The 17,095-nt window shown below is 43.8% G+C and overlaps 1 protein-coding gene across 1 annotated transcript in view; it reads right to left on the bottom strand.

The window, feature by feature from the left end:
- HDGFL3 (HDGF like 3) overlaps window positions 1–17,095 on the bottom strand; it is a 47,824-nt gene that overhangs the window by 13,437 nt on the left and 17,292 nt on the right. The window contains exons 2-5 of the mRNA XM_071568689.1: window positions 12,355–12,431; window positions 8,987–9,125; window positions 7,529–7,687; window positions 5,866–6,012 (exon numbers count right to left, since the gene is read on the bottom strand). Coding sequence (XP_071424790.1) covers window positions 5,866–6,012; window positions 7,529–7,687; window positions 8,987–9,125; window positions 12,355–12,431 — 522 coding nt within the window. The remainder of the gene's footprint in view (window positions 1–5,865; window positions 6,013–7,528; window positions 7,688–8,986; window positions 9,126–12,354; window positions 12,432–17,095) is intronic.

Below are 17,095 nucleotides of genomic sequence, written 5' to 3' on the forward strand. Positions count from 1 at the left end.
GGTTCACTGCTGTTTCTTTGCCTTCTGATGCAGATACCCATTAAAATAACTACACATGATTAGTCAATCAAACCTTGCCTTCTGCCAAAGTTCTCACTGACAGCTGCTGCCCAGCACTGACAGGCAGGATGGGTGGTGAACAGTCCATCCCTTAAGTGTCACTGTCAGATCCAGTACGGAATGCTGTCCTTCTGGAGTATGAAACCTTTGCACTTATTAACAACAATTCCCCTCTAGGCTAAGGCCAGAAGCTTGGGTAGGCATCATTCTTACGTGGGGTGTTGAGAATATTAATACTTCCCACTCTCTGTCAGATGTGGCTGCTGGGCCACAGTGTGGCACAGGAAGGACAACAAAGACCCAGGTATGCAAATCATCTTCTAGGGCTGTCACAGTTCCCAGGGCCATCTTCCAGCACAACGCACACTCGCAGGTGCCCCAGAAGCCGACAGGTCTCTCGTCCCCAGCCGCAGAGCCCCCGGGCCGGAGCTCCCTCCCCTCCCCTGCGGCACCGCCGGGCTGCGCCGCAGCCGCCGCGCGGGGATGCGGCAGAGTTGAGCAGCTCCATGGTCTCCATGGTTTCACGTCTCTTCAGAAACAGATCAGCTCTCATCATCTTTGTTTGAACAAGTCTCTCGGCTTAACTCTAAGCCGCGGTACAGCGTGTGCCGCGCTGACCAGCGCTACTGCACACAAAGGAAATGGCACAGGGTCTGACTGACTCCAGTGAGAAATTTCTGCCATCAATAAAATGACACGACAGAGACACAGAGCAAAGAATAAAACAAAATCCACAGTCTGCTGTGTTTTTTTTCTGGCACTGAAAATTCCTTCCTCAACAGTGACTGGCAACTAATTCAGCCATTCTGTACTTTAAAACACTGTCATTGGATGGGCAGAAGAATAATTATTTACTTAAAAAAACATTGTTATTCCACATTGGTTTGAGGTCAAAATGCTTACAAGATTCAGTGTACACAGAGATGCAAATATTTCATCTATCCTGGCTGCTTTAATCTCAACTTGCATTCAGACATGTTCCTCCTGAGTTATGTTCCATGGCCTTACCCAGCTGTGTTTTTCCTGAGCTACTGGAAGGCAGCAGACAACACAACTCTTTACACAAGAGACTATGTCTCTATTTGATTTTTACAGGGAAATTTTACTGTGCTATAGTTAGATACATTTTTTTACAAATGTTATATTTTTTGGAGGGGTAGCTTTTAACTGGCCTCATATTGCAGAAAAAAACCCCAGACAGTTTCCATTTTTTTGAAAAATGCCCACAGAAATGCTTTTACATTGAATCGAGCCAGAAATGCTGTGCTTTCAGTGCTATTAAACCCCCAAAGCTGTTATGCAGCCTGACCAATGTTATTCTTGACAAGTAAGGAAGAGTGAAGGGACCAAACATCTCAAAACCATGTGAGAATGCACAGGGAATTTTGTTTCTCTGGCCACGTTGGCCATTACATTTGTCCTTCACAGCAGCAACTGGGATTGTTGCTACCCCAGAAGAACATCATAACAAAAAAGCCTGGACACAGGCTGTTTTAAATATATTCTCCCAATTGCAATAGTATCAGATGGCAGTAATTTTGGACCAGACTTTGATGCCCTTATTCATGCTGGCAGTCACCTCCACAAATAGATCCACTGACTCAGTAATGATTGTCAGTGTGAGTAAAAGGATCACAGTCCTTTACCCCACTTTAATATTCAGGCTGTACCAGGAGGAAAGAAATGTATTTTATTTCCAACAGATCTACTATTTCTCAAAGACAGTAAAATCATTCACCTCCTGACAGGCAACCACATGCATCTGTACACCATGAGAATGCCTCCTTTACCAACCTGCTGTCCAGACTGTAACTGCAATAGTGAATACCAAAAGGAAAACTTGCCACATGCCCTGTGTGCTGACCCTAACGCTCAAACACTCTCTAATAAGGCCAGAATCACAGCGAGCTTTCAAACATCACTATGTGGGCATCCACAGAGTAAAAGTAAAAAGGAACTTAGGTGTTCAGTTATAAAGATTCAGAGTTATGCTAGACAAGAACTAAAGGTACAAGTCACCAGAGATTAAATGTGGAATGGAAATGTGCTGCCATGAATCCACTCATTTATGAGCAATTTTATACCATAGAAAGTAAACAACACAGAGCCACGAATACCTTTCCACCAGAAAATTCTGTTATGTGGTATTCTGAGAAAGCCAAAGCAATTTGTATTTAACAGCAGAGGATGCTCGCAGGGAGATTCTGTGACTCAAGACTTCAGCAAACTCTGGGATGGGCTGTCTTAGCTAATATATTATTAGTTAATAAATATTTGATGATTAACCCCTGAGGTTCAGGCTCTGCATCTTTCTCGGGAAGGAATCAGCCAAAGAACAGCAGTGAGGGAAAGAGCTTGAGGGAAAGAGCTTGAGAAACAGGTAGTGACAGGACACAATCACCAGCTGTGGCTGAGGCTGAGGAAATTAGTGTCTCTTTCTTGAGGGTGCCTGTACTACTCAAGAATAGTTGAGAAACTAAGGGCTGGAGATAAGAAAAGAAAGCACCTTTGTCCACCCAAGGGAGAAAAAAACCCACAAGCTGAGCCCTTGAACAGTATGAAATTTGCTGAAAAAAATATAATAGCTTTGAAAGTACTTTTATTTGCTCTGGGTTTGAGTCTTTAGGAAGCCACACCGCATTTTCAAGCTTAGCTCTACCACCTGGAGGTTAGAAATTTCATTAAAAAATATAGGTGAAGATGCTCCTGCAATCATTTGACTTCAGCCGTTAGCCCTTCAAGAAGATCCCTACAATGCTGAGGGTAACAGTGTGATTAAAAGGCAAGATTCCCTCTGATCTGAGAAGGGAAGATGTGTCTTCAGCCTGCAGCCCAGGTATTAAAAAAGGTAGTTACTAACTCATTAGTAGTAGTAGTAGTATTAAGAGAAAAGCTGCTTGTCTCCTTGAGGCAAACCTTGCACGGTGCAAGGCCTGGGAGCTGCAGAGCACGGGAGCCAAAGGCACTCACAGCATCGGGGGGCCCTCCAGGCAGGACCTTCTGCACCCCTGCCTTAGAGGTGGCCCAGTCTTCACATCTTCTAAGCTTTTAAGCAGCCAGTCACAGTGGCAAAACCAGGGCAATGAAACGCCTGTCCTAAAGATCAGGACCCTGAAGTCCTGTTTGGTTTGTCTCTTTGCCTTCATGGTGCCTTTCTACAACTTCTTTCGAACTAGACTCTGCGCTGGTGGGTGTCAGCTGCCCCCCCCGCGCTGCCCGGGGGGCAGGTTTGCACCCCGGTGCCCCTTCCAGCAGGTTCCTGGCGCCCTCTCATGGCCACAGACGCGTCCAAGTGTGGCTGGATTTGGGGAGAGAGGAGCGGTGGATACACAGCTACTGTGCTGAGCACTGCAGGGGAGGAGGTTCATCTTCCTCAGACCGTGTGCTATTGGTTCACTGCTCTTCTCACAAGAAAAATTGTTTTAAAGAGTTCATTATCTCATCTATGATGGTGTCTTTTAGCAGACCAAGACATTCTTCTGAATTCAGGTATGTGAAGAAAAGGACCACATGCCAACTTTGCAGGCTTGTGTTTGTCTTTTTTGACCTCCTTTTCTACAGAAGAGAAGTTCAAGTGTGGTGGGCTGGAGAAGCTCAATGCCCTGCAGATGAGCCCTGATGGGTGTTCATCAGGATGTGGTCACAGGACAGCTGGCCCTGTACCCAACTCACCAATCCAGACATGCTGTTTAACTCTGGCTGTTTAACACCAATTGAAAAAGAAATCTGATTACTCTTTCCCCTAGTGCCTCGTGTCTTATAAAACTCACCTCCTAAAAAGACACCTGATTTGGCTCTGAGGAGCAGGAGATGGAGTGTCCCCTCCTGGTCCTGAAAGAGAATTGCACTACTGACAAAAGCTCAAGGAAATGCTGAAGATTCAAATGTAAAATGCTGATTCTGCAGCAGAAATGCCCAAGGTAAAATATTTGGATCAGGATGTGAATTTGTCCCAACTTAGTTCTTTTATGTCAAGTTGCCCTTCAAACCATCTCCTCATGTCTCCATAATCCATACTACTACAACTCCTCCTTTCCCATAATGCAAGCCCTGGTTAGAGACTCATTGTCCAAGTGTGATGTCAAGGCCAAGTGCTGGGGTTGCAGAAGTCAGAGCAGAGCCCCTCCTCACATGGATATGACAGTGTTGACTGTGAGTATTTCTGCGAGTTGGTGCTGGCAGGAAGGACACAGATTGTTGATATTTCAGTACAGAGGCTAAAATAACTGCAATCCTGAAAACACTGAGGAAACCACAATGTTCTAGCCTGCTGGAATCAACTTGCTAGTGGTTACAAGCTTGTCACACACAGAAGGAAGAGCTGTATGAATGTCACCAGCCACAAAGCCAACATCCTATGTGACTTTTAGCCACTTAGTCTGTGACTGACCTAACTCAGTAAGGATTTTGTCCTTACATGGAGAATGTGCCTGAAGTTCACGGGCTACTGTCACTGCTATTGTCACTGTCACTGTCACTGCTATGATTACAGAAAACACAGCAGGCCCTTCTGAACCTCTTGCAACCTCAGATGGACCTTACTAACAGTTTTCTCACTCAAATGAATTAGATATGAAGTGTCACAGAGTTCACAGAATGTGGGCTACACATGCTCTACACATGCCTGACCACACTCACCAGCCCCAGCCTCTGACATTCCATGGGTGAGGGGCTGGAACGGCACAGCTGGGCAGCGTCTCCTTGTGGTCAGTCTCTGGCTCAAGCCAGCGGCTTGTCCAGAGTGAAAGGGAGACCCTTAGGGCGCATTATCCTCCTGACCCCATGAGCCACCTACTGAAGTCTTCATAAAGCCAAGAGCCACAAAACACATACACTGCACTGCAGAGAAAGGAAGCTCTGGGAGGGGTCTTTTAGAAGAGAAAACAGCAGCTCCCCAGGGGTTGTGCTGTGAGAAAGGGCTGAGGTTGAGCATGCAGCTGGGTGCTAAGGCACCTCAGCAGTGTCAGATGAGAGCCTGTGCTGGCTGGCCTCCTCTCACACCTGGGGATTCATGTCACTCAGCTCCTGTGACAGCCCAGCCCAGCTGCTGGCCACGTGGCACAGCCTTGGCATGGTACAAGGACTAGTTCTGAGCTGAAGCTGTAAGTGCTGGAGCAGGGAGGCTTGTGCTGCCTCAAAGGCTCAGAAATAGGAGGGGTTGTTAAAGGTGGCTGATGATTAACCCCTTGCCATGCTAATCCCCCTGCTCAGCAGCCTTCCTTTCTTGTTGTGGTCACAACAAAATAATACTGATATGAACACACAACTGACACAAACACACAAGGAGATTGTATGAAGGAGCTCCAGAGCAGACTATATATCCCCTTCTCAGAAGGTCAGAGCCCAGGACACAGATCTGCCCTGAAACCACAGTGTGCAGAGTCTGCAATGTGCACATGAACCTTCCTGAACTCCAAAGAGACAGTGGGACAAAAACAAGTGTAAAAGGGTAAGCAGGCTCTCCCTGTTGGTGAGCCAACATGCATTATACAAACAGTCTGATTCTGCTCTCACATCAATTTTGCATCATTCCAGCTCATGTTTTTCAGTACCTCCTCTCAGCTGACATCAAGGCAAGTGTTGGAACAAAAATAATACTTACAGTATCTTTTCTTATTCAGTCATATCTCTAGAGCAAAATTTGTACCAGGCCAGGGACCAGGTCCAAATGTCTGTTCCAGACACATTCTGAGCACTGAAATGCAACCCAAGAAGACTGTGTGTGGTACACACAGGACACCCCTGACTCCAAAGCTCCCTGGGAGCAAACTGCATGGGAAGTGAATGACATTAACAGAAGATTACCCCTTCACTGGTTTTCTGCAAATCTGAAGAAGTGTTTCTTGTGTCATTGCCTGCGTCCCCAGCATCAGAGCTGCTCTTATTTTCTTCCTCTTTGCAGTCCTTATCATCTTCATCTCCAGGAGATTTCCGTGACTGCTTGGAGGATTTCTAAAATGATCAACAACAAAAGTAAAATTAAAAAATTTCATTTCAGTCATAGAAAGGCACTTCTGAAATACAGGTAGAATGCTATCTGATCATGTGGTTCCCTGTTCAAGGTGAATGGTGGGGAGGATATGTGGGGTGAAAAGCACTTTTCAGGTGAAGTAGCTGGTGTTACTGCCATCAATAAAGTAAAAGGAGAAATGCTGTGTGTTCAGCACAGGTTGGCAGCAAAATTGACTGAAAGACAGACACAGTAATAGGAGCTGGGTATTAGTGTTGGGTCACCTGTAGGTTTTGTTAGTTAATAAAACAGATGGTGCCAGCTTGACAAAAGTTTTGATTAAACACAGAGATGTAAAATGAGAATAACATTAGCAGAGCTGCTTTCCATACTTTTATTTAGTGCTGTCAGCTTTAATATATTAACATTAAAGCCATGTGGAGCCAATACATCTTTTCTGCTCTCTTTATGTTATGCAATTCTACAGTACAAAAGGATAAATTGTGGCATTAAGCCACCATTTTCCTACTCCTCAGTTTGTCCAGAGTCTTCTGGAAAGAAGATAGTACACCAGACCTGAATTTCTAATGGAAAACACACAGAGGGGGTGAAATTACTTAATACATTTTGTTCAGTAGAAGAACCACAAAAATTCACTCTCTCCCCCAAACTGAGCCTGGATCAGATTGTTTGCTTGATTATTCTCATTTCAATTAGTTTTCCCTTTCAGAGAAGAATAACACAAGCCACACTTCCCACAAATTTTTAAACAAAGTACAGACCTGGAGGCACACACAGAACCAGAAATGACCATAATGTCACTTTCACCCAGGTAACAAGTAAAAAGTCTGTCTGAACCCAGAGATGTCACTACTCAGGTGAACACCTTCACCAGCCATTGTGGAAACATAACTCACAGCTTCCTGATCTACATTCTTACTTAAACATTATCTGGGTGGCAGGTACTACAATGTAGGTCTTTTATTACAAATTGAGCACCCTACTCCTTGCTTACTGAATTAGTCCCTCCTCCTTCCCATTCTGTGTGTTGTATTGAAGTATTTTACACTCAGATACAAGAGGAGCAGCTGAGCACATCTGACCCTACCAGGTCTTTCAACAGCTCAAGTGCTCACATTGGAGATGGGATAGGGAAGCTTGAATTCTCCTGGACAGAAACCAGAGCTGAACTCTGACTCCCAGGGGGCACACTCCTAAGGCTTTTTTTGTTCCTATCTAAGATGACCAAATCTATCAATCCATCTTTGCACGGATTTTCTTTCCAGTCCTTCTGAACTACTTCACATTCTTTCACCAGCTTCTCACAGTGTGGGCACTAGAACAGGGCAGAGTATTTCCACTGCTCTCTCACCAAGGCTGTCTACAAAAGCAAGAGCACTTTGCCTATTGGAACACCATTGCAGTGGTACTGAAATCAAAATGCTAAAGAAGGAAGAACAGATTGCCATGAGGTGGACAGTAGTGCATGGATAACAACAGGAAAGCTCAGAAGATAACCTTTGAAGTGTAGGATTTTTTCCGTTTTGAGCCAGCTTTTTCATTCTTTCTTTTTCCTTTTCCATCCTCTTCTACCCGATCACCTTCCTCCTCACTGCTGGCATCTGCTGTATTTCCACCTTCTCCTTCAGTCTCTGATGAGCTCTGTTGTTGAATTGCCTTTAAAATAAACAATAATAACATAAACAACAAAAATATTGCTAAAATCTATTGTTTAACTTTTGTTCTGTACTGAAGATAGAAATACTGGAAATGGACAGCTTGCACTTTAACTGGTATAGTCAGGAAGAGCCCAGGTTACTCTTGCAATTATCAAGTAAATGGCCTGCAAAGGCAATTTTCTGTCACCACTTGAACACAGTTATCAGATGCAGATTCTGGGATAGCATGTTCTGAAGGGTTTATACAGAAACAGAAGATCCGATAACAAAAATGTGTTTGCTGGAGAACTAAGGGCTGGTCGGAGGAGAGACCTGGCATGTTTAACTTTGGGCAAAACTACGGAAACTTTTAGACTTTGTCTGTAATAGGAGAGACTTATTCAGGACAGAAGATGTTTGTTACATGCCTGTAAAGGGCAAGATCTCTGTGTTTTGAAAAAGCAAACACTGGGCCAGAAGGCTGAGTGCTCTTTGACAGTCCATCTCCCACAGACTATTCACTAAATTTTTTTTTAAATACCCAAGTGTATGCAAAACATCTGTAGGGCTGAAAATAAGAAACAGGAACTGAGAGGGGCAGCAGCTTTTCTGCAGGTGGTCTGTATATCTGGCTTGTAAGGTTTTGTGATAATAATGTAATAGGTGTTTGCTTTTTTTGGAGGCGATTTTTGCCTTCAAAGGATCACGTTTTTTTTTAATGAGAAAAGTTCTTTGTTTTTATACAGCCCATCAACTACTCTTCTCCCCCTCCAGCTTCACTGACTTGCTGCTCTGGACACCCAACAGGGAGAGCTGTTGTACAGCAGCAACTGTCTCCTGACAGCAGCTTAACCCTCCACCTCCTCACCCCTCTCAGCTTTGGCAGCTGTGTCTTACGTGTTATACATTACCAATGTAAAAATCAAAAGTGTAGTGACCTTAAAGTCTGTGTAAAATACACTAAGCCTGATACAAAAATAAACAGCAGAAAGAAGAAGTCAGAAATTATTCATGTTTATACTGGAGCAAACAAAGCCTTTCGTTTTTAATTCAACTAAATATGCTGCAGAACTTTTCACTTCACCACCCCAGAATATCATAGAAAGCAAAGGGCTTTGCAGTACAATTAAAGTTCCATTTGTCATAGAGTGTGAGACCATAGTTGTCCTTACATCACACAATTATCAAAGCTGTAAAACTTTCTTGCTCCACCAAAACCAGGACCTTCCACACTACTCACACAATGTTCACATTGACAAGAAGTCTTCAAAGAAGAAAGCAAGAAAGATAAGGAGGAGTAGATGTGAAAGTCATTTACCTGATATCCAGTAAACTTTACTCCAGGGTTGTTTTCTATTTCCCACAGGCCTTCATTAAATCCTTTTCGCTTGTTCGACTTCCCAAACTTATCTTTATATTCTTTATATGGGAAAAGGTCTTTGGGCCCCAGGAACGCCCTGCATTTCAACAAGGTAACATTCAAAAAAGGATTAAAAATCCTTTTCTCCAAAAAAATCAAAGCATTAACAGTGCAAATGTTATCCCCATTCTTCTGCTCATTCCGTAATTTCTTTTCCAGTTTAATGTATTTGTTTGTTTGTTTGTTTATTTATCACACTGGCTTTGAGTTACTGCTGTGAATCTGATTTAATGGATTGGCTCACCATCCTGATGTTTGGTGTAGTAAAATCATCTCTAGAAACAACTAAACCATGTCCCTTGATTATATTAACTACTGCTGGAAACTGGCACTTAAACAGTTTATGAAAGGAATTATATGGCATAATTGCCTGTGATAGAAAGGGACCAAACTTCCAGTCTTAGTGTTACAAATCCAGAAAGGCCTACAAATGTCATATGGAAAGTTAAAGCATGTAAGGTGTGCCTGGGACCCATGGGCCAGAATTTATCCCTGGTACTACAAGACAGAAAAAGCAGTGGCATTTATTAGTTTCTATACTGCCAGTAAGCCTGGAAGCTTCTTTTTTGGAATAAGCCCCCCACACACTAGATTCTGTGCAAGCACAATAAAATGCTCTTTCCCAAAAATCTTGTAATTTCATTTAAGACAGAAAACAATGGATGAATATAGGCAGATGAGTAATAGAAGGAAACAATGAGACACACAGGGTGCTTGTGGCCAAATAATTTTTTAGACAGCACAGCAAAGGAGGGATTTTGTGCTCTGCTGCTGCCTAAGTCAGCTACACACTGGACCAACTAATTTCAGGCACAGGCACCACAATGAAGGGAAAAATAATTACAAAAAAAAAAGAAACAAAAAGAAGAGTGATGTTTATCCTGCTTTTTCTACATCTGTTACAGTAAAACTTGAAATTCATCTATAAAACTGAAGAAAGTATAACTTTCTTTTTGTTGGATATCTACATCTACTGCATTCTATAACATGGTATTGAGATGGCTGATCCCAAGTTAAATTAAAACACTGAAGGCAAAAAGACCCCTTCATTGCTACATGGGAGATTCTGTGTCATCACTGAATGGAGCTGAGCAAGTCACAGCGTCCTTCACTATAATCGCTGTCCTCCTTCCCTGATGATTCTTGCAATTAACATTAACTCTCTCGTCTCCACTACCATGGGATGGTGGAGCTCTAGAATGTACAACACATTTACTGTTGTAACCTCACCACAAGGCTGGGAAGTTGCCCTTTTTTGTAGATGGGCTTCTGAGGCACTAAGATTTGCCCAAGGTCAAACTCAAACTGAGACTGGAGTACAGAGGAAAACCCAATGCTGTTCAGTCTCAGTCTAATACCTTAATCACAAGATCATATTTCTTCCTTGCTGTAAAAATTATTTCAGATTAATGCCTGGTTTATGCCCAGCATTTATGAATGTGCAAAGTTCCATTCACTTAAATCGTCCCACTGGCCAAGCAGTTTGCCAGTACAGAGCCAATTGGTTGCTAAAGGCATCAGATGCTAAATCCCTGAGGAAAGAACTTCCCTCTAACTCCACATGAGTGTGGGATCCACACACAGCTGGCTCACTGAGAAATATCTCAATTATATAATTACAAAGCCAAGAATGCATTTCTACCTGAAAGTGATTTCCCAACTAACAGATGTCACGTTAATATTAAATACTAGAGTAGAGCAAGGGATCTGAATAAATTATGTTACCTGTGCTTTTTCTAATACTAGATGTCTCCTTGTTGTCAACAATACATGCAAACAGTTCTAACTCAAATAACAAAGGAAAACTGTATGAAACTTACCATGAGCTACCTTAATTTAGCTCAACAGTAATGTATGGAAATGTTTCTACAGACTTTTATGTACAGTAAACACTAAAAACCTGTCTACCTCTTTGTTTGAAATACATTCATTGCCACTGGGAGAGTATAAGTTCCCACTGCTCTGCTATAAAACTACAGAGCTGCAATCCACAGTTCATTTTTAAGTTAGGCTTTTTAAATTATTAAAGTATTAACTACAAACTGCTTTGCTGTTTCAGATGCTACAGTCAGATCATGGGCTCACAAAATCCAGAACAAAAGAGACTATCAGTTAGGGATTCATTCATTTCAGAATAAAAGTGGTCAGTGTTTTTCCCCTAATATGTTTCTCAAGAATAATGTTTTCATTCAAAAAGTAATTGCATTTTGGTTTCCAATTTGAAAACAACTAAATTTATTTGAGCTTCATTATTTTCAGATTATTTTGTGACACTAGTAGTAGACCATAATATATTAAAATATCAGTTTGTTTCATTCCAGCAATAGGAAGAAATATTTTAACTAAAGAGAGGCTATTATAAGCTTTATTAAGCAGAAATGGCCTTTAAAAGTCTTTTTAAATAAAATGTGATGTATGAGCTATGGGGTCTATCATGTTCCGGAATAATTTAAAAACGTAAAAAAAATAATAAAAAGTAAATATTTAATACAGCTTCAAGACTCTAACAATGAATTTAACATATGATTAGAATTTCATTTTTTTCCAGTTTTAAAGGAATTCTAGAAAACATATTCTCTGCATATCAGAAAGGAAAAGTTTTAAATCTAAACTGTTTCATGCAAAATGGAAACTGTGATTTTTTTTAACCTACCTTTAGCTATAGAGATATGGACATTATAATCTTGAAAGTCTGTACTTTGTAGCAAATACTATGAGCCCTGGCTTCCTTTCTTTCCCTATGAGCTCAGCCAGCTTGGTTCTGCCCCTTCTGTGAGCTCCATCCTACAGTACCCCCAGCACAGAGCTCCCAGGAAGGCACATATTTCAAAGCTATGTGAGGACTGTGTAAGACTCACAGGTCTGCTTCCTTTCATTACAAACCACCAAGCGAGTTCTCACACAGGCCATGAACTCAAATGCGTCCAATTAAAACAGCTTGATTTCTGCTATCAGACACATCCAAGTAAAAAATGTTTGCCTCTGTCTCTGAGCTCAGATGACCCTTTAATAAATTCATGCCAACACATTTCTTTATAGGCAACACAGGCTTTTGTGCTTGGAGTACCCCATGCAGGCAGCAGCATTCCCATCTACTTGCAGGTTTCACTTCCATTTGTTGACACAAATGTGCTGGGCTCATAGGACCTATCTCTAGGCTCCCAGTGGCTTCAGTCAGGATTTGTTCCAACAAAATCAGTGGAGATGATGTTAGTTGCACTGGAAGGAGACATTTTCAAAGGAAAAGATCACATTCATTCACTTACGTTTCATGAGTCCCAAAAAAGAAGATGGGGTATTTATTTGCTGGAGGCTTCACAGCTCCTTCAGGGAGTTCATCAATCTGTAAGACAGGAAGCAGTGGAAAAAGGATTATTCCCAAAAGTGATGTCCTTCATCCAAGAATCCCTACCAAGCCATGGAAGTGCTAGCCCAGTTATCCTGCAGCCCTGGGAGGTCCCACTGTGTGCTGGGGAGGGGAAGGGAAGACAGCTGCTGGTTTTTCAGGCAGGCAGGTCACGCAAAGTCAGCATAGGACTGAAGTACTACAGGGAGACAACAGAAGACCCAGGAGCAGACACAATGTTTTAATGATTTCATGGGCATTATAATACACAAAAGCAATAAAATCAAGTCTGCTTAATTTCAGTGTTAACTTCAGATGCTGCCTCATCAAAGGCACTGAAGCTCAGAGGGTAATCCTGCCTGTCTCACACAGCCACCTCAATAACTTCTGCAATAAATGGGGAACAGATGGTATCTCTGAGACTGCAGCTGGAAAACCGGACCATCTCTCAGTAGTGCTCAGTGATGATGGTGGCACACAGTGTAAAACGCATGATGAATGCCAGGGAGTAAGGCCAGGGACTTCTCTTCCCCTGCACCATCCTGATAACTGTTTTTGGTCACTGCTCCCATATGTACTCTCTCTCTTCTTTCATGTTTTACCCCTGTCCTCTTATTCCTCAAGATACAGCTGCAGAGAAGCGAAGGGAGGGATGGTGAGGGTGTTCTCCTGAGATACAGCTGTTATTAGGACAAGCCCTCAGGCTGAGCAGTGCCCAGACCCCTTCTCCTGATGTCTGAGTGAGAGTGTTGGTCGTGAGGCAGGCGGTGAGGCCCAGGACTCAGTCTTGCCCATATCTAATTTTGCAATCCTCTGCAACAGAAATAAGAGAGTCCAGGTGCCTACCCACATAAACCAGAAACACAGCACAGCTTTAAATAAGATCTAAGAGCCTGCCTCCCCAGAAATGGCACTTCTGAGCATATGTGGGTGTATGAAATTAAGTGTCCAGAGAACTCTCTGACTAAGAGAGAGCATAATGAATCTAAGTATCTAAAGGGCAGCACCAGTGAGCAGGTGAATGGTTTGCTGCCTGGTCTAAGGCCACTCAGCCTCAACACAAGTATATCAAATCCTGCCAAATGTCACTGCAACTGAGAGCAAACTGCTGACATAACAATGCTATACAAAATCTCCTCCTCAGCAGCACACAGGGATGAAACCTGCATGTTTTCACTCAGGAGGCCAGGCCCACATGTGCTTTCCTTTTCTTGCCAACAGATCCCAAACACCGGTTTCTTGTTGATTAATAAGCAACAGATTGTTTTCAAAGGACGTCCTCTTTCACTGTGAAGCATCTGCTGGCTACGTAGCCCTCAAAGGAGTATGAGCTTTTGTAAGAATTCAAATCCTTTTGGTCTTTCTGCAAGGACACCCCTTGGGGATGGAGAAACAAGAGCCACATATGGAACTGTAACATCACAGTACTCCATTCTGCAAAAGAAATGGATGCCTATCTTTTAGGTCTATGTAGGCCATTTTCTGAAGATTCACCAAAATCAGGGGATCTACGAGCACTTCCAAACTGTGCCCTGTCTCCTTCCTGTGGCACAGCTCAGAGGAGTGGATGGTGAGGCTCTGGCACAGTGGGCAATGTGTCACTATGCCCCCACTGGCCAGAACAGTCTGCTGGAGACAATCTGTGATGGTCAGAGGTGTCACATGCATTCTGGACACAGCAATTACCCAACCTCTTTTACTTAACAAAGCTACCCAATGGATACATAGAAGAGGAATGTATTATTTAAATCCACATTGAAGGAAAATACAGGCTGGTGGAAGATGAATGCATGCATTCACCTTTAGCTCAGCTGTGTTTAAGAAGGAACTGAAACAACATGACAAGCTTTTTGGTGTCCTCTTCCATCATCAGGAATACATGGAGGAAAGACTGTCAAAGATAGTATGTTAGAGCTCATTATTTTCTGATGTTAACTAGTTGTTTTTTAAGTAAGTGCCCATAATGTTACTATTTGCTCACTAATTCATAATTTACATAGATTAGACTATAGGGGTGATAAACAGACTGCAGGGGAAAAAAACACCAGCATCTCCCACTTTGCAGAACATTTTATGCCTCCGGAAAGATGGAAGTATCTATGTGTCAGACCAAAAAAGGCTGTGCTGACAGTTTACCAAGTACAGGGGTAACACACCTCAACTGCCCAGATGCCAGAGCCATTGTCTACTTTATTACAACAAGGAAGTTGTGCAGAAACCAGACCCTCGAAAAATGAGGACTCCTTTGACTGTGATGAACAGTGTCTGCTGGGACTTGAGTGCAAATCTCATTTGGCCACTTGAAACACGGCGCCAGTGCCGGGCTGCACTACAGAGCAGCCCAGTCCAGTTACTGCCTCAGCCCTTTCTGAATTTCTCACGAAACACGGTGAACAGCTGTAAATGATCAGTAAAGGGGAGGAATGAAGACATGCTTAGTAGGGAATGCTGATCAGAAGGGAATGGGGATCTTACATCACACAACGTGCTATGCTCCAAAGCAGCAAGGATCTTCTTCTAAGCAATATTCCAAGTGGACTTAACCCTCCTGTCTTATTCCCAGCACTTAATACTGTCAGCTAAGGAGTAGCACCAAATCAATAAAGGACAGCACACACATCTGTCACGTAGCTCACCTGCTCCCCATTTCGTGGCATATTTCTTTATTCATCCAAGTATCCCCTCTGACTGTGTATCATCACAGGAAACCATAAAAAAGCTTTTCATAGCTTTTGAGAGTCGGCATACACATACAAATACATGCAGTATAAATCTGCACTAAACAGCTCAAGGATAGACTGTTAATGCTCCCACTCTAACATTTCACTCTGCAGCTGAGGTCAAGACTTTTCCTGCCTTCACTGATGTTGCTGTGAGCTCCCCAGCTCTCAAGCTTATGTTGCCAGTACTGTAACAAGGTCGGATATGAGCTGAGGGTGTTATCTTAGGGCCATTTAATTCTGTGGCATAAACTCCAGGGAATGCTGTGAAGGATGAGACTTTCTCCGCCATTAGGAAAGATCTCTTCTGGTTTTACCTGTTTCACACAAACCCCTGCATTAGAGACTGTGAGAGGAGAGCTTTGTACAGTCCACCCACTTCCAGAGAAGCCACCTTATCCCTCTGTGCATGTGGAGACCCTAAGTGCTTGTTTAGCTGCAGAACAACCCCAGCACTCCATGATGATTGCTGCTGTTTTGTTGTAGCAGAAAGCAAGCAGGACAAGCAACCATACTGCAGCCTCCTGGTGCTGCACTCAGCCACAATTTATTCCCATTCTACAAGATATTTTGGTTAAATATGCTGCAGATTTGGATCTGATATTTTCCCCCGTATCAGCAAGATCAAAGACAGAGAGAGGGGGAGGAGGGAGAGAAAGAGAGCGAGCGCATGAGCACGAGAGCAAGAGAAGCACCACTGCTTCAAACCAGGAACAAAAGAGAGAAGTGCACCCATACTAGGACACAGTGTGGTAGTCACAGAAACCTCACTAATGACTAAAGCATCTGTCTATCAGAGAGTCAGACTGCGACTGCATTTTACTCGTGGAAGGAAACAAACAGATTCTAAAGTACCCGTCATAACCTGCAATCACACAGAGGCTCCATCCCCGCCTGAACCAGAGCAGACAGAGGGCTGAAGCTGCCACAGAAATCAGCGAGAGCAGCGCATGGCGTGCAAATCTGATACGTGCATCAGCAACACCATGGGCAGCCGCTTCAATTATGGCTAAAATTAAAGCAGGTGGTTTCAGATTTCGAGTTTTATCCCCTTAGCTCCCGTTGCTGTCATCTGCTTAATGAATAACAATTGCTTTCTTTTTGCACAACCTCAGCGGAGCTGCACTGCCCAGCGTTTGTTTGCCAGTCAAGCAGCAGAGCTTTAAAGATGTAACTGCGGGGTTTTTTTCAGTAAACAAATGCCAGGCTTCTAGGGTCAAGAACACTGAACAGAAAATCCACTGGACCTCTCAAACCAGAGCAGGGCTTTATCTGGCAATGTTGCTCTGTCTGGCGATGTGCAAGCAAGCAAGCCGGCAGGATCCCCCACCGCAGTTACAGGCGAGGATGTATTTGCAGCCCGCATATTTTGCTCTCGGTGGTGCTGAGTAATTGCTGACTGCTCAAGGAGTATTTGGCGCTGGTTGTCACAGGCGGCTTGGGCAGTGCCCGCACTGCACCGATCCCTCCCGGGCGCCAGTAGGTTACGGACCCCGGGACAGGCCCTGGCTGGGTGGGCTGCGCTGGCACTGCGGAGCCACAGCCCAGAGAGTAGGAGACAACAGCGGCTCCCAGAAGCACAAATCGTCCCCGTGCCTGCCTGTGGGATAACGTGGGCATATTCCTGACAGGCGGAGGAGCTCCCTGGGAGGGCTGGTGCAGAAACAGAGGAAGCTGCACCCCCTCCCGGGTGTTCCGCTCTGCAGAGCTACATTCCCTGCAAAATGGGAAACATGTCTCTCTGAGCCACGGAGGAATCGCACGGCTTTGTCCCTGCTGTTCCGGGCACAGCAGCTTTCTGCGGAGGCTGATGTTGCTGCAGCAGTCGAGGTAGAGGCAGCTCTGCCCACCAAGGCGGAAGGGCATCCCAGATGTGTTTCCTTCCACTCGGAGGGGCAGCAGGTGTCATGTTGCATGGCATCACAAAATCTCTCTGCTGTG

Source organism: Pithys albifrons, chromosome 13 (assembly GCF_047495875.1).
Source record: "Pithys albifrons albifrons isolate INPA30051 chromosome 13, PitAlb_v1, whole genome shotgun sequence".
Taxonomy (NCBI): Eukaryota; Metazoa; Chordata; class Aves; order Passeriformes; family Thamnophilidae; genus Pithys; species Pithys albifrons.